The sequence below is a fragment of the Brassica napus genome, chromosome C2 (assembly GCF_020379485.1).
Source record: "Brassica napus cultivar Da-Ae chromosome C2, Da-Ae, whole genome shotgun sequence".
Taxonomy (NCBI): domain Eukaryota; kingdom Viridiplantae; phylum Streptophyta; class Magnoliopsida; order Brassicales; family Brassicaceae; genus Brassica; species Brassica napus.
The window spans coordinates 57,104,782-57,127,151 of NC_063445.1; the positions used below are offsets into that span (position 1 = coordinate 57,104,782).

Sequence of the window (22,370 nt, forward strand, 5' to 3'; positions counted from 1 at the left end):
GTTCGTTGATCCGCTTCTTATTGCATCATGGAGTAGTTTGCTTCATGGTGAGTTTTGCGAGCGTGTCACTTTGCGTCGTTTCAAACTAACTCCCTAAAGAGGGCTCCGACAGACACGCTTCTTTGTTTGTGGTGGCATTATTCATTTTCCTTTGTCTACTCTGGAGATTGTAGACGCCAGACGTTTTAAGGCTGATTCTTTCCGCGGGAGAACAGTGTCTTCTTCTTCTTCTTCTTCTTCTTCTTCTTCTTCTTCTTCTTCTTCTTCTTCTTCTTCTATATTTGTATCTCGTAGAGGCCCGAGTCTCCAATAGACATGTAGCCTATCTTCACTCAGTGATCTTATTGGGCATCTGTCCTGACTTGGATCGTAGTGTTCAGGAGTCTGCAAGATCGGGTTACGAGAACTAGAAGGTATAGATCTTTCTACAGGTTGCAGAGGAGGCTCAGTTTCCTCCAAATACTGAATATCGACTTCTTGAAGTCTTCCTGGCTCAACGTTTTCAGCACCATCATGTAGTAGAGGGATCCTTTCATGTGGTAAGGAAAGCCTATCTAGAGCGGACCTCCTTTCGTTTGATGGTACACTCCCCTCCTCTAGCCTGAGACTTGTGGGGAGAGTGCCTCTTTGCAACTGAGTATCCATTTCCCTTGCTGGTCGAGGAGAGGGAGTATGAGAGATATGGGAGTTCGCCGACTTAGAGGCCTGGGGGTTAGCAGACTTAGAGCCAGTCTCTATCTGCGATTCCCTTAAAATTGGTCTACATTCATTCCTTGGTGTCAGATTGTTGACTCAAGAATTGGATGCTCCCCGGGGCGTGGCATAACTGTCTCTAGAAAAAGATAATCTTGCTTTGGCTGGTGGGCGTGTCTCTTGAGAGGGATTTGATTCTTGTGGAGTAATCTGACGGTGTGGGTCCCTTCTTGCTCCGTAAGTGAATCTGAAGTTTTTATCTTGACTCCAGTCAGTTTCACGGGTGGAAACTCTGTCAGATCCCCTTGGCCAAGGTTTTGGATTGTTCCCAACAATTTGGTGATCAGAGACAGGTCGAGTTTGCTTTCTCTCAGCTTGGCGTCTTCTGTCTGCGTCAAGTCTTTCTCTTGTGCGCGTTTGAGAGATTCCAAAGGAGGTGTTAGAGTCTCTGAGAGCTGGGTGGCGGGAAGGACAGTCTTCCTTCTCATGTGAGAGCGAGTGGCATACAAAGCAGTACTTTTGTAGATTCTCATATTCACGTTCCACTTGTTTTAGTTCGCCTGATGGTGTGTTGACGTCTAGAATCATTTCAAGTGGTTTTAAGCCATTTATCAGCACTCGAACTCTTCCCTGGTCCACATCGAATCCATCAACCGGACCCAGCCCAGTTCCAATAGATTCTAGTACTTCTTATGTCCAGTAGTGAAGAGGTAAACCATGGATTGTAATCCAGAAGAGGATCAGAGCTTGGAAAAAGTCAGAGACTATAGGCTCCCAACGTTAAAGAATCATCATCCATCTTTTGAAATGGAAAGGCGCTTTGGAGAGGACTGAATGTAGATCTTGTTCCGACTCGAACTTGAATTGGAACATGTTTGATCCTAGCGCTCGCCCGGTAAAGTTTCCTTTCACCCTCCAGTGTTGGAGGAAAAAATCAACCAGGGCTCGTGTCTTCTGGATGCTCGGGTTTGTTACACGACCTATCAGAGTAAACCGGTTTTCTTCTATCAGAGCTCTGTTATTTCTTTCAGGGATCTTTATTGGTGGTCTTCGAGATTTCTTTGGTGGGTCAACCACCCATTTCTCTTTTTCCAACCGTGAGATACGTTGAGTCATGAATACAGAGTAAATACGAAGCTTGGAGTAAATACAGAATCGCAATAGACAGTAGAAATCTTAATGAGAGGTAACCTTAGTAGCAAGGTAAAATAACTGCAGTAGACTGTAGAAGGTCGAGTAAATGCACAAGCATATTAAGACTTGTTCCCTGCGAGGGAGGCAAACTTAAAGTCTTGGCATTTAGCTAAGCATTCTCCTTTCCAGATTTGCATCAATTGGGCCATTGGACTGTTGATGTGAGACCGTCAGGAAGAAGCTCTGGGTCCTGGAAGCCAGAAAGTACTAAAAAGTCTTCGCCGGAAAGTAGGTGCTGTGGTGTTCAGAAATCAGACCGGCGGAGAAAGTACCAGTTGCGGTGGTTCTTGGTGAGAAGTCAACTTTCAAAAATGTGCCTCGGGAAACGTGTCTGGGAGCAGCACTCGTTGTGTATTTTGACACATTTTTTTTATAAATAAAAATGATTATTTTTACCACATTTAATAAATAAAAAGAACATTTATAAAAAAAAAAAAGAAGAGAAGAACATTTATTTGATTAACAACTGAAGATTAGGAGAAAATTCAAAGAGACATAATTAAAGAAAGAAAAACATCAGAATGTATATATTAAACTTATAAACCAATCGAAACACGTATAAATATATCAATTGCACTTGGGTAATAAAGAGGCGTAGCGGAGACAAGCACCTTGAAGTCTGTCGAAAGAACCAACCTTTAAAATCAAATCAGTTATGACGGTTTGATTGCAGAGACAACTCTTGACGAGAGAGCAGCAAGGTTCGCGTAATATCAGGTAGACTAACTCGCCTTTGAAAGCAGGAACGCACCCGAAGAGCTTGCTAGTGTCTTCTGGGCAGCTCGCCATGGCCAAGGTGAAGAAGAGGATGTTAAATGTCATAAAAATGATTAGAGTGGCTGAGAGTTTTGAAGCCATTTGCTATATATATATATATATATATATATATAGTTGGTTTAGAAGTTTTAAGATAGAAGTGTTGATTTTAGAGACTACTGGTGAAGAAAAATGAAGAGAGTGCTATATATGTATATATGAAGATTTTGACTTTGAACCAGGGATGATCATATGACAGTTGTTGTTAAAAAAAGAAGAAGATGATCATATGACAGTTAGATACACCTATCATTACAGTTTATTAAATGTACACAACTCATCACCAAAATTATAATACAAAAATTTGAAAGTTTTTTATTCGATGGTTGACCAACAGGTTATTAAATACAGGTGACACTACCGGTTTATTAAATATGCACATCCCACCAATCAAATTATAACTTTTTGTAATAGCAATATCCAACAGAAACATATATGGCCATGTTAGTTACGTATCGTGCGACTTGCGACCTGCGACATGCGACCTGCGACATGCGACCTGCGATCAGGTTGTTGTTCGTTTTGCTGTCGCGTAACATGCGACATGTGATTGGTCGCATTTCGCAAGTCGCAGGTTAACTGTTGTTCGTTTTGATGTCGCGCGACTGATCGTACGACAAGTCGTGGATTTCCATTCAAGTCGTCCAAAAAAACAGCGACTAAAAATTAAGAAAATTTTGATCGCGCGACTGGTCGCAAGTCGCAGATCGCAGGTCGCGCGACATATAAACGAACATAGTTTTAGTCGCAGATCGCAAGTCGCGCGACACGGAAACGAACGTAATCTTACTCGCAAGTCGCAGATTGCGCGACACATAAACGGACAGTGCCTGTGTGTACTTTGTATAGATACAATTTTTCCGGTTTTTTGTTTGATTATGTAGAACGTGTGGTTCAAGATAGATAATAATATACATAATTGTGTGATCGGGCTATGATTCATCATTTGACTTATTAAGTATCGGGGAAAATTGGTTTTGAGAAATATATCTATTTAGACTAATCTCATATACTTTATGTCACATTAGGTTAATTATTTTTTAAAATGACAATAATCCCCTTAAAATTTTAATTTTTAAATATAATAAATAATGGGTTTGATCAAGCGGGATCGATCGATCCAAAATTATAATGTCGAACGGATCGATCGATCCTGATTATTATGCAGAACAAAAAAAACGAGGAGCATATACTGATCGACCTGGTCTATTTCACTCGATCGACAAAGGTCGATTTCATACAGATCAACCGATCTCGAATTATAGACCGATCGATCCCGTGCCCAGGTAAGTATTCCAAATCGATTTTCTGGTTTTCTTCGGTTATATCCGGTTTGATTTCCACTTGATTTGATCCGACCAAACACGATTTCAACTCTTTAAACTCGATTTCTTTAGGATGAAACCCATAATTTCTCATCTCATTCACGAACAAAGGGGAAGAAAATCAAAGTCTCAAGTTCATAAACCCTTACTCACTCAATTTCACATTGATTTGGTAAAAATAATGTGAAATTTTTGTGAAAATTTTGTGAACAATCAGTAGAATATAGAAGACATCGTGAGAAGAAGGTTACCACGGTTTTTTGTTTTTTTTTTTGTTTTTTTTTTAAATTGATTTTTTTTAAATATGAAAGTGAATATTCCCAAATATTTTGTTTCCATATTTTTAGGATCTGATTTCTTATCCATAGAATACAGCTAATCTATAGAAATCGGTTTCTACAGGTTTTTAGAATTATAGTAATGTGTAGATTTTGATTTCTACATGTTTTAGATTTACAGTAAATCTATAGAATTCAGTTTTCTATGTGTTTTAGATTTATATTAATGTGTAGATTTTGATTTCTAAAGATTTTAGATCGGTAGGTTAAGCGTGGAATGTGTATTCTAAATATTTTTAGAATACTCTTATTTACGTAGATCACGTATTCTAAACATTGTAGATTCAATGAAAAAAGTGGATTTCGTTTTCTACTTCGTAAAATGTCATTTCTACTTTATTTAAAACATAATCTGAAGATTGTGATTTAAACATTTTTAGAACTGAAAAAATACCACTAAGTTCATATAGGTATTTTATCAATAGTTACTATTTTCCATTTTTTTTTTGTTTGTAAAACTATTTATTAAATTTATTTTCAAAAATATTAAAAGGTATTATAGACAAAAATGACACAAAATAGATATTAGTCTAAAAAGACATAGTTATTATTTTTTTACTTTAAAAAACAATTTTCCCTTAAGTAAAATTAACAGTCACTGAAACCAGTACAAACTAGAAACTGGGTATATATTTAAAGTATACATATATATTGGGCAAATGGGAAGAACAGTAACATTTTTTAGTGAATTTATTTTGTAATTTAGATACTATTAGGACTGAGAAACCTCTCTCTCTAAGCTTTCTCCCGAACAAGAAGATCCGCCTTCTCCGGTCCGGCACCCGCCGGTGCCGGAGGTTTAATCCTTTAACCCTTCCTCTCCTTTTCCTTTTGCCCTTCTCCCCATCGGTTTTTAACTCTGTCGAGATGCTCGTGACTCTGAGCCTGGCTGAGTCTCACCGGAAACTGTAGAGGTTGAAGGTGGCTTCATATGGTGGTGTTGGAGGAACGGCGAGACAGTGGAACGACAGATGCGGTTTGTGGTGTTTTTTTTTTTGGATCCCAATATGAGTCTGCTTGGGTTTATGAAGTATAGGTTTGGTTCTGTTCATCATTGTATCGACTTGTTTGGGTTGTCTCTCTAGCTCCGAATCTGTTTTCTGGTGCGCGGTGCAGGACTAAGCCGGCTCTGATGTGGGTTGTTACTTCTTCCATCGGATTTGGAGAGACGTGTCTTAGGCAGGTCAATGGTGGTTATGGATGCTCGATCTTGTTTTCTATTTCCTTTGGCAGTTGGTATTGAAGGTCTGGTCTTGAATTGAGTTCAGAGTTCTTTGAATTTCTGGTGAAAGAGTGGTCTGTGGCTATGTTTGAAGAGTCCTTGATGAGGGCTTTTAGCTATGGAGTGTGTTCATATTGGGGCTTCTCCTCGATACGGTGGCCTCTTTTGACCCTTGAGTTTGATTGTTTAGTGTGGTCATTGCGAAGCTTCGGTGCTGTGTGGATGTGATGTTCTTTGATATTTAACCGACGGGTTTATCCGGATTTTATGGCAAGGAACTTTGGAGCTTATACTCTTTCGCGTGGGGTCATTGAGCTGACGATTGTCAACCTAGTTTCTTCGTTGACTGCTTGGGTGGAGATCCGTTTTCTTGTGGCTTCTTTAGGATGAAGCTTGCTCTTAAGTGACGGTTGCTGGCGGGTCCTCAGGTGTTGGTCTTCAAGCCTTGCTCTCATCCCAAATAAATTTGACATCCAACGCTTTTCATTTATTCTAGCATCCGGCTCCAGCTAGCTTCTCTTCTTGACGATTATGTATGAACACTAGAAGTTTTTAAGACTCTTTCTCATTCTTTCTTTTAAGTTTATGTAATCGATTTCAGCTTCTTTCTTGGCTCTGGGGGGTTTTGTTTAGTCCCGCCGGCTTATGGCTCTGGAAGGAATGTATTCCTTGCCGGCCCTGGTTTGTAAGAACTGTTGTTTATGTGTTTAATATAATCTACAGATGACAAAAAAAAAAAAAAAAGATACTATTAGGACCATTTCGTAATTAAAAGTAAATACAGGGGGCAAACTGAGAGAAATAAGACAAGAGTTTGCTTCGTTATCCTCTCAGAATTCGCGAGTGAAGTCATCTTCTTCTTCTTCTTCTTCCGACAATGCTCAGCCTCTCTATCACCTCACCAGGGACAGCGGCGACTTTCCTCAGAGGAGCTATCTCGGCGACTTCAACCTCGTCTTCGTTCCATGGCGTCAGAATCCAGCACGAGGTCTCCGCTCGCGTGCCGGCGACGGTTTCATCGTCGTCTGGTAAAAAAAATGGTGGTGATGATGTCGAAAAGAGAGGCGAGGAACGAGTTCAAGTCTAGCGAGTTTCGCCGCATGAAGAAACAAGTAAGAGCTTCTTCGAAGATATGTATGCTAAACTTTTTCAGACAATGTGTGTTGTGTTGTACAGATATGTAGAAATGGTAGTTATAGTGCATGATGAGTCATTGCTAATTTACTAGAACAATAGTTTTTGTAATTCTTGATACATCCCATTTTGGTTAGAGTCCAGAGTTTCTCCTATGTGCTTATTATCAATCCGGCCCTGAAATTTTTGGGGCTGTAAGCTATCTAGTGAAAATTTTAATATTTTTTTATTTATATAAATTTGGAAGCCTTTCTATTGTTTGTATGTAATTTTCTTCAAAATTTTTTTAGCAAAATTAAAATAAAAAAATTCTTCAATAATTTTGGATTAGACATGAGTCTTTAGCTTGTTGCAATATCTTGTGTAGTTATTTAAGTGGCCACCAATTCACCAGACTAAAGTTATCTAGTGAAAAAAAGTAAATTTTTTATTTATATAAATTTGGAGACCTTTCTATTGTTTGTACGTAATTTTCTTTAAAAAAAAATTAGCAAAAAAAAAAAAAAAGTTTCTTCAAAAAATTTGGAGACTAGAGACCAATGTTTCACTTAGCTATGACAGAGGACCGGCCTTGGATTAGACATGAGTCTTGAGCTTGTTGCAATATCTTGTGTAGTTATTTAAGTGGCAATTAATTCACCAAGCTAAAGATATGTTATTTTGGCTATACTTTTCTCTCTTTTGTGGTACTTTAAGAGATGTGTGTTATTTTGGTTGTGTTGGTTAATAATAGGTTGCGAGGATATTGACGGTGAGAAGAGAGAGGGAGATCGAAGAAGGGATAGGGAAAAGGTTGTCTAGGAAACTTGACAGGCAATGGAAGAAGAGCATTGTAGTGAGACCACCTCCTTCTCTCAAGAAGCTTCAAGAGGAGGAAGCTGCAGAAGAGGCAGCTGAAGCTGCCAAATCTGCTTGAAAACCTTGGCATTTGAATTTGATGGTTCATCTCTTCTTGTTTCCTTGGGATGTTATTGTCTCTCTGTTGCTGTTGTTGCTCTTTTGGTTTATAAACTCTCCTCATCAAGTAGTTTTGCATATGAATTATATGGTTTAATGTTTTTGATCCCAGAATCTATTACCAATCTGACTGAGAACCAAGTATTACAACTCCATACAGCTGAAAATTAAATAAAGAATGTCGTTCTGTTTTGGTTCAAACGTATGCAGCTATGAAAGCAAAAATATTGGGGCGAGAGAGGCTCGAACTCTCGACCTCAGGATCACTCAATAGCTATGAGACCTACGCGCTAGCCAACTGCGCCACCGCCCCTTTGAGATTCTTTGGCTACTTGGTTTTATAAATTAATTCTTTCTCGACAAGGCTATCCAAAATGCCTGAGACTTGTGAATGAAGATGTGTTGTCTGAAACTTTTGTGATCATCTTACAAAAAAACTCTATTATTAGAAGGAAAATAAGAATCAGATACAAGTGGACTACAAAAACCCACCAACACTGATGACAATACATCAATGAAACCAACCACAGTGATTTATATATATATAGAGTTCTCCCGCTCTTGGCTTTACGAGCTCCGGGAACAACTTGTCAACACAAAAACCTTTCACATTTTTCATTCCCCAGTTTAGTGAAAGAACATTTGTTTGGATGTTGAGGGTTCCCCTGCTTTGTTGTCTTTCAGTTCATCAGTCACTTGCTTGCTTGCTACTCTCAAACATCTTACCGTTCTTTGCACTTGTTAGGATAAGCTCCAGCTGCTTGCGCTGTTGATCCTATAAAGCAAGTAACCACAGCTTTCTCATAAGCTCAAAGGAAACTAGTATGGTCCTCTTCAGTTCAGTCATGACAGAATCTTAAAAGACAATTCTTTTGAATAATAATAGATGTGTACCTGCATAGCGAGCAGAACCTTTTGAATCTCGCCAAGCTCCTTCTCCAGAATCTCTTGTTGTGCAGCTAATACTCTTGTAGCCTCAGAGTTCTTTTGAGCCAAAGCTGCAGTCTTTGCACAAAAAACAACAAACCAAAAACTCTTCAGATACATTACAAACACCCGAAAGAAGAACTAAACTTGACGTAAAGACAAGCTACATTGACCATTCAGACAAGGTCCATATTCAGACAAGCTTTTACCTCAGAAATGGGGGCTCCTTGAGAGCTTTCCGGGTAACTCGAAACCGGATCCCCAGTTTCTCCAGATGCCTAGAAAGAACTCTACCAACGGTGGTCGACGTTTTCAAATCATCTTCAAGCTTCTCCAACCGTCGAATAAGGTTCGTCCCTTCGCCGTCACTCGTTCCTCTGCAAATCCTCATCCATTGCCGCCGTCTAAGCCACGAACCAGACGCGACCGAACCAAACAGCCCGACAAAACCCAAAGACAGAACCTTTCTCCCGATTTCCCCGACCACCAAGTAGTTCACCGCGAGAACCACCGAGATCACGGCGGAGGATACAATACAAAGCACCTCCGCGACAGAAACAAAGCTGCTGACATCGAAACCATCGGAATTGGCGCCTTCTTGGTCGGTAGAAGAGGAGCTGTCCTCGTATGATCCGGTAGATGAAGCATGAGCTCTACAATACCGCACGGTCTCCAAATTGGACCGAGGAGTGGTGACGTGGCGGATTAGGATAGGTTGAGGGAACTGTTTCGTATCCCGGTGAGAAGTACTCCGTACAGCGAAGCAGGGGTTGTTGCTTCTGCTGATGCGGACAGGATACGAGACAGGTAAGAAAGCGTATCGACAAGGAAACGACAAGGACATTATCGTCTTGTAACACATAATGCAACACATAACAATATGAAACTTGTAAAACCAGACAAGATTCGAAAAAGTTTACATGCAAAGTTGTTAAAACAAAGAGAGCAGAGAAGTCATTGAAAGCTCAAACAATGGAATAAGACATGTTTAAACCGTGAAGGTTTTTTTTTATTGGTATGGCATGTAACGCATTGGCCTTCTGAACCTAGGAACTTTCCTGCATAAATATTAAGAAAAAAACAACCACAAAAAGTTAAGAAAGAGAAGAAAACTGCGACAAAATATAAAGTGTGTATTGGTGTTAAACGAACTCTTACCCATAGCCATAAGGAGAATACATATACGGAGACATGAAAGGTCTGCGGAAGCCCATGTACGGGTTAAACCTTCTACCACGGTGCTGTTTCAATCCAGGAACGTTTGTTCTCTTAGGCAACACCTACAAAACATTTTTTCAAACCCAGTTGAGAAAAGTGTTTTTGGTCTAGTGGTTATATAGTAAGAAAGAAGCTTTTGTGTAGTACCTTTAACTGACGACCATGCAACTCTGATTCATTCAGTTGTAGAGCGTCTTGTATAGCTTCAGCTTCCACAAACTCGACATAAGCGAAACCCTTTGGCTGCCCAAACTTGTCTGTCAGAATCGTCACCCGATGGACTGTGCCGCATGATTGGAAGTGTTGCTGCACTTCTTCAGGTGTACATGCGTAATCAACCTGCACAGATAGCAGATATGTGCCTCTTTTTCCTTTTTTTTTTCTTTTTTCTTTTTTGCTCTAAAACGTATTCATTTCTTTGGTTTTTTTTTTTTGTTTTTTTTTTTTCAATCATTTTTCACAAGAGCACAGAGCAGATTTTTTTAACTTAGAAAAAATAAAATGTAGAGACCCCACTAGAACTTCTGATATGAGAATAATCCTGCGATTGTAGTGAGAAGAGTCATAACTCATAAGAAAAGCAAAACTCAGCAGAAAATAAAACGAAAACATGTTCTTAAGTTATATGAAGAATGCATCTCCTTAATTAAATCCCTCAAGTCACTTTAACAACAAAACTCCCTCAAGAAACTCCATTTTAAGATATATTCAGCACTCTCATCAGTCATCACCAATTTCTACCATTCTAAGGTCACTGAACAGATACCCACTGCGTGCCATAGCAAGCAAAAGATATACAATTACACTAATATTCAACCACTAGATTTGATAGCATGCCATGTAGAGAACATAATCAGATTATAGACTCACAATTAAACTAATAAAGCGCTTCTTTATCAACTGAGCTAGTCATCATGCACACTATCAAATGAACCAAAGAAGCATAAGCATATGCTTACATTGCCAACGAAAACAGATCGAGCATCCACCTCCTCCTTGCCTGCTTGATCTGATGCTATAGTAGCAGGATCTGCAAAACAAAAATTGAATTAACAGTTGAACTTGATCTGCAGCTAACAAATCAGAATCAGAAACAAACCTTGAGGTCCCATATCCTTCTCAACCTTGGCCTGCATCTCGCGAAGTGCAGCAGCTTCGTCCTCGATCTCTTTCAATCGTCTCTTCATCTCATCCAACTCCTAATTATAATACCAAATCAAATCAATCAAATCAATCGATCAGTAAGAGAGCGAGAGAGAGAGTGAGAGAGACCTTAGCGGCATCGTCATCAGCGCCAGTCATGTCCATATCTCCATCCATCTCTCCGACGTCGGGGATTTCTCCGCCGTATACCTCGTGCTCCTCTTCCTCCATCGCCTCTCTCTCTCTCTCTCTGTCCGTCGCGATTTGGATAGTGTGACACGTAATCAATCATTGTATCCGGCCCATTTATCATTCCTTAATGGGCCTTCTCAATTTCTGACCTTTTCGTTAATTATTATTATTTGCTATTTTTGAAATTGCATAATCCATCTTGTCAAATCTCAAGTCAACAATAAATAAACCCCTTTGTCGAGGTGAAACGTTGAAAGGTCTCTCTTTCCTCGGGACCAAAAGAACTAACGGTAACATTTCTTCAATTTTTTTACCGTTGGATGATAAATATTTTCTCTTTTAACCCCACACCATCTGTCTATATAAACAAACAATACCAGTTTCTTCTCTTACCACCCACTCTTCCTTCTTCATCTTGTTCTGTCTCTCTCTCTCTCTCTTTCTCAAGAAACGATGGCGTACTTTTCAGATGTCGCTCATATCGCAAGAAGTAAAGACATTGAAGGAAGTATTGAATAGTGTCGCCGCTCATATATACGATGTGAAGCTTCCCTCTCACGCCTCGGCTCATTACCTTGTTGCGGCGCTCTCTTCAGATCAGAGTCTAAATCCCATCTTAATCACTTGAAGGCAGGTATATTCCATTTCTATTATCATCTCTTTTTTTTTTTGAATAAACATTTTAAAAAAAATTAATAAGATTTCAAACTTTTTTTAAGAGAAATTTTGGTATATTGTTTTGATTAATTATGAAAACTATAAGATACATGATGTGAAAACTATTCGATCCATATGGCCATTCAGTTGATTTATCAATTGGACGTAAGAGATTGTATGATTGTTTTTGTCTTCACGGATTGTATTCATTTAGTTTAATTTCTAAATTGATCACTCACAATATCAAAATTATTCTTAATAATTGTTTTCTCAAAATAAATGTTTTTTTTTTGTTTTCAAACCTTAAAGGGGGAATTTTGATGTTATATGATTGATTATGAAATTTCTATTATCATCTCTTTTTTTTTTGAATAAACATAAAAAAAATTAAAAAGATTTCAAAAATTTTTTAAGAGAAATTTTGGTATATTGTTTTGATTAATTATGAAAACTTTAAGATGCATGATGTGAAAACTATTCGATCCATATGGCCATTCAGTTGATTTATCAATTGGACGTAAGAGATTGTATGATTGTTTTTGTCTTCACTGATTGTATTCATTTAGTTTAATTTCTAAATTGATCACTCACAATATCAAAATTACTCTTAAAAATTAAGGTTTTTTTTTCTAAACTTTGATGTATATAATTAAAATGTGGCACATGTTGCGTGTTAAAACCTTAATGAAAGAAACCCATATATCAAACACTAACTCTGAGAGTTTAATAATTGTTTCGAGGCCATCGGAGGAAGTTAACAACAGGAGGATGACATTTGGGCTCCTTGAAGTAGAAGAAGAAGAAGAAGCTGTTATATAGGTTGATAACCAGGAAAGCCCAACAGCTGACCCGAAGCCCACTTGATAATTGCATCCTTTAAAGAGAAGCAGTGGGGATACTAGGATAGTGAACCTAGTAGACAGTGGGAATTTTTTTTTCTTCTTGAAAGTTTAAGATGAAAACGTTTTGTAAGTAAATGTTTTTGTGGTTGACAAACAAAAAAAAGTAATGTTTTTGTAAAGCTTTAGTTTTCACATTAATCTTTTATTTATAGTTTGAAAATTTTATAGTTTTTTTTTACTGTGTGTTTTATAGTTAGTTACCTTAAGAAAAGTTTGTATTGACAACAACATATTAAAAGTAGTATTTACAAATTGTTACTTTGTTTCATAACGATAAGAAAAAAATAAGAGTAAAAGATAACCAATAACACCAAGATTTGTTATCATTATTAACAAACTGATTAGAATTGATGTATATATTTTACAATAACGCAAAAGTATTCATAAAACAGTTGAAGAACGCAGAAGAATTTGTGATTTGGTAGTTGAAATAATTTAAAACTAATTAAGCTGAACAATTACGTTTTCTATATTAATAATAAATAAATAAAAAAGGAATAGAGCGTGGAAGCTTTCTCCATCATCAAACGAACCGAACCGAGATCGAACCCAACCACCGAGGAAAAAAAGAGAAGAGAAGAGAAGAGAAAAGGAAACTCAAACGAAAAGGAACACAGAGGAAGAAGACGAGTGGAGCGATCTCTCTCTCTCTCTCGATGTGGGTGTTCTACTTGATCTCGTTGCCGCTAACCCTAGGATTAGTAGTTTCCACGCTCCGTTACTTCGCCGGACCTGAGATTCCTCGCTACGTTCTCATCACCGTCGGTTACACCTGGTTCTGCTCCGTCTCCGTCATCATCCTCGCCCCCGCCGACATCTGGACGGTACTACACATCTCGATTGTTATTATTCAATCGCCTTTGTTCGATTTGGAATTGGAAAGTTCGTTACGATTGAGATTTAGCTTAGTAGTCTCTTTATGCTGTTGAGGTTTTTAGATTTAGATGCAATGGTGGTTGGTAGAGAGATTTAGGTTATCTTATCAGATTAGGAGAGAATCATAGGTCTTTTTTTGAATGCAGACATTGTCTCTGCCACCTAATCATCCTGAGAATGGTGCTATTTCCTTCTTGTGGAGTTGGTCTTACTGGAGTACGTTTCTTCTCACCTGGTATGAACTTCTCACACTCCTTCAATGCCTTTGCTCTTGACACTTTTTCACTTTGATTAGATCCAGATTTTAGCATGACACGACACGATAAATTTTATCTTTAGGTGTAAACTAGTGGAAATTTGCCTTTAAACTGGTTCTTATGTTTCGGGTTTAGATATTGATATTTCCGTAGCTACTGTGTGCGCATTACCTACCTCACATATTGAACTATGTTTCCTCTAAGCAGGGCTGTGGTACCCCTTATTCAGGGTTTCGAAGATGCTGGAGACTTTACCGTGTCTGAGAGACTCAAGACTAGCGTTCACGTCAACTTAGTTTTCTATCTTGTACTCGGATTCATTGGTCTTCTCGGTCTTATCCTTCTCATCATGCTCCATAGGAACTGGTATGATTTGAATTTATTGGCTTTGGCTTAAGCATTTTGATGAGGCGTTCTTGTGTGTGTTTTAACAGGACAGGAAGCATTCTTGGTTATGCTATGGCGTGCTCAAATACCTTTGGCCTGGTCACTGGTGCATTTCTTCTTGGCTTTGGCTTGAGCGAGATTCCTAAGACCCTTTGGAGGAATGCAGACTGGACCACCCGCCAAAAAGTTCTCTCCCACAAAATTGCCAAAATTGCTGTGAGGCTTGATAATGCCCATCAAGAACTCTCAAATGCGATTGTAGTAAGTTGATTATGCATTCAAGATCTAGGTAGATATTCAATTTAGCAGACTTTATATTACTTAATAGCCATTCATTCCCTTGTTAGATTGCTCAAGCGACTTCTACTCAAATGTCCAAGCGCGATCCAATGAGACCATACATGAATGTTATAGATGCTATGCTAGCTAAGATGGTAACCTCTACTTCCCTCATATATCCATCCATGTATTGTGAACATACGATGGCAATTATCCAATTTTAATTATGATTTCTCTGTACCAGTTCAGGGAAGACCCATCATTTAAGCCTCAAGGTGGTCAGTTGGGTGAAAACGATATGGACTATGATACAGACGAGAAATCGATGGCAACATTAAGGCGGCACCTTCGGAATGCCAAAGATGAATACTATAGATATAAAAGGTATGGTTATCTTTCTAATGGCCCTGTCTTATATATAGACTTTGTTTCTGCAGCATTACATTGAAATCCGTAGTCATGTGTCAATATGGCTGTTTGCAGTGAGTATCTGACGTATGTTACAGAGGCCCTTGTTCTTGAAGACACAATGAAGAACTATGAACGGCGTGATTCAACTGGATGGTCAGATTTTTCTGTCTTTTCATCTCTCATAGTCTCATATAATTATATAAATCTCTTTGTCGTTGATCTTTACCTTAAACATCTCTCGTATGATTCAACTTTCAGGAAATATATTTCGAGCTTCAGGGCCAGTAGGACTGGAAAATTGGGGAATTTTCTTGATACATTGGGTAAGCTCGTTTATAAAGATTCCCACCTTCAGAAAGAAAAAACGAATGAAAACATCCTTGTAAAGAGTTGCTGATTGTTGATATTGGCAGAGTTTATATGGAGGTGTATGCTGAAGAAGCAGATTCAAGTGGTGTTGGCAATAGTTACAGGGATTATGTCAGCTGCAATTCTTTTAGCCGAGGCAACCCTCCTCCTTAGTAAACTGGACTTATCCCTCTTCTCGATCCTTATTAGGTTTGTCAAATCCGATGAACTGCTAGTGCAGGTACGTTGATCTCTTGTTACCTTATATTAGCAAACTGTTTCTATTTTCTACCTAAATCCTGATGATTTTGCTTTCAGGCATTTGCATTTGTACCTTTGGTGTATATGTGCATCTGTACATATTATTCACTCTTCAAAATTGGGATGCTGATGATCTATTCCTTGACTCCTCGGCAAACAAGTTCTGTTAATCTACTAATGATTTGCTCGTAAGTGATAGTTTATCCTCTCTTTTGAAAAAAGAACGATAAAAGAAACAGAACGTAGATGTTTATAAATGTTTTATATGTAATCTCTGTAGGATGATTGCTCGATATGCCCCGCCAATATCTTATAACTTTATTAATCTCATTCAACTTCATTCCGAGACTATATTTGAGAAGGTATACCTTTATATCTCAGAAGTCTTAAGGAGCCGTGTTATAAATGGTTTCTTGACGGTGTTTTTCATTTGGTTCTGCAGAAAATGGGTAGGATTGATGACGCTGTCCCTATCTTTGGACAACGGTTCAATGAAATCTATCCTCTCATAATGGTTATCTACACATTGCTAGTTGCAAGCAACTTCTTTGACCGCATATTTAGTTACTTTGGCAGCTGGAAAAGATTTAAATTTCAAACGGAGACCGATGATATGGACGGCTTTGATCCTTCAGGGTTGATGATTTTGAAGAAAGGTAAAAAAAAAGATACCATACTGATCTTTTACTTCATTGAGCGTTGACTGATAACTCGTGCGTTTCTTATGTTGTTAAGAACGAACATGGCTTGAAGAAGGACAAAAGGTGGGCGAGCATGTTCTTCCACTAGCAAGGAACTTCAACGATGTTGATGACGACATTGAACCAGGAAGCAACTTCTCTGTAAGTTTGTGTCAACTTTTCATAATTGTCCTATTCGAAACATTTTTTTTTAATCCGATTTATTGGTTTAAATCAGTTTAAATCATCTAAATTTGTTAAATTAAACAATAATGTTAGTATAAATCCACAAAATTATCTATTTATTTGTTTTGTATATCTAATTTTGATAGTTCATCACAATAATTTTATAATTAAACTCAAAAATTAAAATATCTTATATAAATGTAAATATATATAAAATAAATCGATAATCCGTCTAGCCGGTAGTCTTTATAATCAATCTCTTGAACATTATTTTCTTGGCAGAATAACTCTTCACTTGAAATGAAGATGTCGTCAAGCTACGACATAGATACAACAAAAGGAAGTTCATCTAGTGACGATATGTCACGTAAATACGGATCAGCTAGAGAAGCAATCACTAACAAATACGCAGCCATTAGAGAACAGCAGAACAGACACTCTCCATCTCCAAAGCCAGAGAAGATGGCTTCAGCGAAAGTGTCTTTACTCGAAACAGAGACTTCATCAGGTCCAAGTAGTGGTCCACCAGGAGAGGTGCCCTCTTCTCGCTTGGCTTCGACATGGAGGAACATGAAACAAGGAATCCAGAGTTTTAAAGAGAATGTAGCTACCAAGAAGTTTCTTCCACTAAGGCAAGGTCCAGAAACAACAACGATAACTAGTACAAGCACAGGAGTGATGCCTTCATCAAGGCCGCAGTCTCTGGATGAGATATTCCAGAGACTGAAGAACCGGTCAGAAGAACATGGACACTATCTTGATGATGATGATGATGAAGTTTGACTATGAAGGTGATGTTCATGGGTAATGAAAACTGATAGACTGGTGAAAGGTGAGTGAGAGAAAGCAAAGCAAGCACCAGATTTGTTCACCATAGTATACAGAAACATTACAAGACACTGATTTAAAAACTAAAGCTAATTTAAATGTTACAAATCTCAAAAGGAACATTTTTGTGTTGTAGGTTTGATATGTTTTAACAGTTATTACATACTATGTACTGCTGGATCTTATCTTATACGCAGACTTGTTGAATTTAATGTAAAACAACTTTGAATTTGTAGACTATGCAATACGGTTTTCTGGAAATCTTGTTATATGTTATACATACAGATTTATAGAATTGCTGATTGTTATAAGATTATAATTTGTTCATATTTCATCTCTCTAACAAGTATTATTCATTTAGGGACATCAAATCTATGATGCAAGATGAGATAGGTTACCAATAAAGAAAGAATGTTACGTAAGATAAATCATTAGGTGGCTTGCAAATATATAAAATAAATACTTCCAAGATATGATCAAAAATCACAGGATGGTTGGTCAAATCTCAAGAAACTTCATAGCTTTACGTATGTGTGTCTTTGGTCAAAATTGAGTTTTGTAAGAAACCGTAATAATTAAAACCAATTTCTAATTTTCATTCTCCTCCACTAAAAATGTCTTTTTAATATTTGACACATTCTAAAAATTGATTAAAATATATTTTTATTTTTATTAATTATATCTACTTAATCAATAATTTTTGAAATAAATATAAAATGCATCAGAATTTTAAAAAATGACACCTTTTATATAATAAAAAGAAGTGTCAAAAGTGTTACAAAAAAAAAGTGTCAAAATGACATGATTGTATAAGTAGAAAAAAATAGAGTATTATTATTTCTACTCCATTTAACATTTTTTGTTAATATGTACACATAACAACAAGAAGAAAAAACTAAATCTACTACACTCTTTGCCGTGAAGCAACCAACCCTCCGACGTCGGCCCCACCGCCTTTCCCTTTCAGATGAAACAGCTTCCTCCAAAATCCACTCACCTTAGCCTTCGTGGATTTTAACTTCTCCGTCGTCTTCTTCCTCCTAGAATCACTAACGATAAAAGAACCCCTGGGAACATGAGCCATAGATCTGCTCTTCTTCAGCCCTCCACCCAAAGCCTCGATCAGCTTACCACTAAACGCTTCCCTCACAGTGAAAGACATCGTCATCGAACCGGACCGCCGGTGGTATTCCTTAACCGAAGGAGACGAAACGGTGGTGGTCGAGGAGTTACTAGATAGGTTTATGGTGTAGTACGACGTCGTGTCGGGTAGTAAATAGAGTCTTTCTCTTAAGCAAGATGCGCATACTCCTCTGTGGCCTTGGTGCTTGTGTTTTATGCAATCCATTATTTTTTCTCTTCTTTCTTCCTCCTCAGAGGGTTACAAATGTATTATATATACACACGCACGTGCGTACCTAAGTGTGTACTGTACTGTTGCCATTAATTAATAAATTGTTTTATTTATTTTTATGTCAATAAATTATAATGATAGATTTTGTTTACTTTTAATAATTTTGATTTTTGAAGGAAGAAGATCATTGTCTTTTTAGTCAAATTGTAGAGCATGATTGTTATTATCCCATAAAATCTGAACATTATCTATCATCATGGGAAAGAAAACGATTCTTCAATCTATTTTTAAGTTAATTCTGATTTATTAAGAGATTAAAATCCATCCAGAATCCACATGTATGAAAAGAAGATACCTAAATTTGGAACTTAATTTCATTTCATTTTAATTATTGATAAAAAATTTTGAATTCATTTCTTTTTTAAATCATTGATAAAAAAGCTTTGAAATTTATTCCATTTTAATTAAAATAACCGGAATAATTCATAGGTTTTTGGGCAATTCTTTCAGAAATAACTTTTAAATTTTTGTCACAAAATAATAGTATTTAATGAAAAAATAATTAAAATAGTCATTTTAAAAAATTTAGTTTTTAAAAATTTTAACTCTAAACATTAAAGTATAAATATAATTTTTTTTTTTTGAACTAGTAGTATAAATATAATTTTATCTTTTAATAAAACTTTTTTTGTCATTTTCATCTTTAAAAGCCATTGTTTTGTGAAAATAAATTAAAAAGGCTATCATAAAAAAAAATTGAAGTTAGTTAAAGAATTAGGATCACGGATTCATAGAATGGGTGATAGAAGTAGTCACAACCCGTGACGTTAATAATACTCTCTCTTTTTTTCACACAAAAGTCGCAAAGTAGAGGCGAAGATGAGGGTCAAGTCAACAAAAGAAACGCAATGAAAGGGTGACAGCGATGGACGGTTGTGGTTTTAACTTTTAACAAATACTTAACATGGCTTCGTTAGGTATCATCTGATGGTGACCGTGTCCGGTGTACTAGGTCTCGGACTCGTTTGTCACGCGTAAAACCAAAGACGTACTCGTGCGGATTCGACTACGTCTTATTATTGTTTTTCTCACCTTAGTGTATTTTTTATTTGTTTATTGAAGAATGTGCGCTGTAAACTTCAGTTACATTTCATGCACACGTGAGAGTGTAATCGAATTACCGTAGATTTTATGGGAAATTGAAATATTGATGAAAGCAAAATTTCTAGAAGTTCGTACGTGATTTGCTTTTGGACCAGAACATCTTGTTACTAACTTAATCCGGAAAACAATATTTATTCGATGAACCTCCATTAATCATTAGATGATACCTCTTTAAGAAAAGTCTTAATACAATGTTTAATAATGGACCTCGTGGTTTCTACACATGTCGCGGCTCACGTACTCAAAGGAGAAAACATGGCTCATTAGTCATTACCGAGTTGTGAGTTTTTAGGAAAACTATAGTGGCCCATTAAGCCCAAGTAAGTAAAATAGTGAATGTAAAAAAGCTATGGGGTGAGAGAGGCTCGAACTCTCGACCTCAGGATCACTCAGTAGCTATGAGACCTACGCGCTAGCCAACTGCGCCACCACCCCATGTTGTTGATTGTCAAAGCTACTATAATGATGATTTTGCTCTACAATACAGATGAGATACACAATGAAACCAAACAATCAGTTCAGCTTGCTACACTAATCACACAATCACGTTCAGAAAAGCGAGTGATAGAGACGATCATAGGAAAAAGGAACATTGAATATATATAATTAGTTAGGGTCTAACTTGCATAGCAAACTAAGTAAGTCGTAAATATGCTAACCAGAAGGGTGTTTGTAGTTTACTAGTAGAGTATCATTTCTTAACCTAACCGTTAGTTAAAAGGCTATACTATAGTAACATATAAAGTTTGCAAACAATTTATAATGGGAATTGGGACCTCGATTATTGAGCTGCAAAGTAATACTTATATGACGACATGTTAGTTACTAAACGATTAGTGAGACACTGACATAAAAATGTGCATATTTCAGTGATAGAAATGGTGAATATTAAGTCATGATCGATAGTTAATTTACAGAACAATTCTATTGATCAAAAACCATATTTTAAAATCCTACCCAGAAAGCTTTATTCTCTCTAACTCTCAGATATTTGTATAGCAGCTGCATATATTCCAAATAGACTTTTTAGGTTTTGATTTGAAAACTATTGATTAAAATCATTTGGATTGTCCAAATAAGAAGAAAAACATGTTTGTACATGCAATTTGAACCGAGCCGGTGGATGGAGTCGCAGTTTTTTCTTGTAATTAACTCCAAAGCACATGGAAAGGGCGGATGTTACTGCTGCTTACGTGGCAGGAATAGTCTAAATTGGCTGGAGAGTAAAACGAGGGTCTTCGTGAAATGACAAGCCGAGTTTGTTCCTTCGCTGACCCCAACTAACCTCTCGTTATGGCCTCCAAAAGTTTGCTAATTCTGTAAGCAACATTATGTTCTTCAAGGACAATGTTTTTGGCAAAAAAAATATAATAGAAATGTTGTCGTTCTTGATCTTGAATTCACCAATATATAGTGTTTGTAAAGCTTCGGATAAACAAACACTGTCGTTTTATATACCATCCAAATTATCTTTTCTAATTTTGTGACAAATCGATTACCATTTTAAAGAAATTGTTTCAAAATAACAAAACTAGGAGATATTGTTGACGGGAACTTTCGTTTTTCACAAATTAGATCTCACTCTCATATATAATATTAATTTTCTTCCTGTCATCGAATATTAATATCCGAATATATATGTGTGTATTAAAATAAATATGTGGATACAGCATATATCATACGGGTATAAGTGCACATGCATGGTTGGGAACTTGGGCAGCATCAAGTTGGCATTACCACAAAGTTCTCGACAAAAAATCAGAATATCTTCATCTATTGATTTATTATTTTATTATATACAAATATACATATATATACCATTATCATGTTTTATATAGTAAGCATCAAAACAATAAACCTTTCTGTTTATACGTTGAATTACATACGTTTATCTCCTGATCAAAAGAAATTAAAAGGCGAGTTCAATACGTTTATATGATTCAGCCGTTGGTTTGCCATTAAAATTCAGTGGGAGAAAAGGCAAAGATGCCCTATATACTACAACAATGTCAGAGTTGTTTAGACAGAGTGGAGCATGTCACCCCAAGTGTTAGCTAATGATCATCTATTCCTTTGGTTATAATAAATAATCCATTGATTAACAGACAGCCAATTATAGTTACGTTCATAATTCTTTTAATTTGTTTTAAGGACTATAGTGCGTATATTTTGGGCTAAAAGATGAATGATAGTGGAAGTCGACGTGAACAACTTTATGTTTTTATGTTTTTAGGGAATGATCCTATATTATTAATATATACCCAATTTGAGTTTATTAATATATACCCAATTTGAGTTTACTGACAATATCTCCAAAAGACACTTTATAACTTCAAATATGAAGTTTTTGGCTCTCCAAAAAATAATTTTAAAACTTCAAATTTAAAGTTTTGAGTAGTGAAACTATAACCTCTTTAAATTAATACTCTATAAATTAATATATACTAAAAATCTCTATAAAATAATATAAAATAATATAATTTTATAGTCCGAAATTGAGTTTTTGGTTCAATTAGTATATCGATAAATTAATATCTCTATAAATTAATAAAAAAATTATAGTTTTGGTGTAGTCCCAACATTATTAATTTATAGATGTTTCACTGTATTTGAGGTTTCAC

General features: G+C 36.7%; 3 protein-coding genes, 2 non-coding genes and 2 pseudogenes across 5 annotated transcripts; 2 read left to right on the forward strand and 5 right to left on the reverse strand.

Moving 5' to 3' along the window:
• The first annotated feature begins 6,214 nt into the window (after nt 1–6,214).
• On the forward strand, nt 6,215–7,785 carry LOC106380191 (annotated as a pseudogene).
• Nucleotides 7,786–7,907: 122 nt separating this feature from the next.
• On the reverse strand, nt 7,908–7,992 carry TRNAM-CAU. Its single transcript is given in 2 exon segments — nt 7,908–7,943; nt 7,955–7,992. It is a non-coding gene; the product is annotated as a tRNA-Met (tRNA).
• Nucleotides 7,993–8,306: 314 nt separating this feature from the next.
• On the reverse strand, nt 8,307–9,480 carry LOC106379066 (annotated as a pseudogene).
• Nucleotides 9,471–11,264, reverse strand: LOC106382899 (polyadenylate-binding protein 2-like). The gene is made up of 6 exons (XM_048747319.1): nt 11,097–11,264; nt 10,924–11,023; nt 10,784–10,854; nt 9,972–10,163; nt 9,765–9,886; nt 9,471–9,664 (listed from the first exon to the last, which is right to left on the reverse strand). The coding sequence occupies exons 1-6, from the start codon at nt 11,196–11,198 to the stop codon at nt 9,616–9,618; spliced, it is 636 nt and encodes a 211-aa protein (XP_048603276.1). The 5' UTR covers nt 11,199–11,264; the 3' UTR covers nt 9,471–9,615.
• A 1,962-nt stretch (nt 11,265–13,226) lies between these two features.
• LOC106382898 (LMBR1 domain-containing protein 2 homolog A-like) lies at nt 13,227–17,492 on the forward strand. The gene is made up of 14 exons (XM_013822979.3): nt 13,227–13,542; nt 13,741–13,829; nt 14,059–14,217; nt 14,286–14,499; nt 14,586–14,672; nt 14,762–14,901; nt 15,001–15,081; nt 15,187–15,251; nt 15,342–15,517; nt 15,595–15,725; nt 15,818–15,899; nt 15,980–16,193; nt 16,273–16,379; nt 16,686–17,492. The coding sequence occupies exons 1-14, from the start codon at nt 13,375–13,377 to the stop codon at nt 17,184–17,186; spliced, it is 2,214 nt and encodes a 737-aa protein (XP_013678433.2). The 5' UTR covers nt 13,227–13,374; the 3' UTR covers nt 17,187–17,492.
• Nucleotides 17,493–17,958: 466 nt separating this feature from the next.
• BNAC02G43690D lies at nt 17,959–18,691 on the reverse strand. The gene has a single exon (XM_013822978.3). It carries the CDS (start codon nt 18,577–18,579, stop codon nt 18,136–18,138), a length of 444 nt encoding a protein of 147 aa, XP_013678432.1. The 5' UTR covers nt 18,580–18,691; the 3' UTR covers nt 17,959–18,135.
• Nucleotides 18,692–20,099: 1,408 nt separating this feature from the next.
• TRNAM-CAU lies at nt 20,100–20,184 on the reverse strand. Its single transcript is given in 2 exon segments — nt 20,100–20,135; nt 20,147–20,184. It is a non-coding gene; the product is annotated as a tRNA-Met (tRNA).
• Between the last annotated feature and the right edge of the window lie 2,186 nt (nt 20,185–22,370).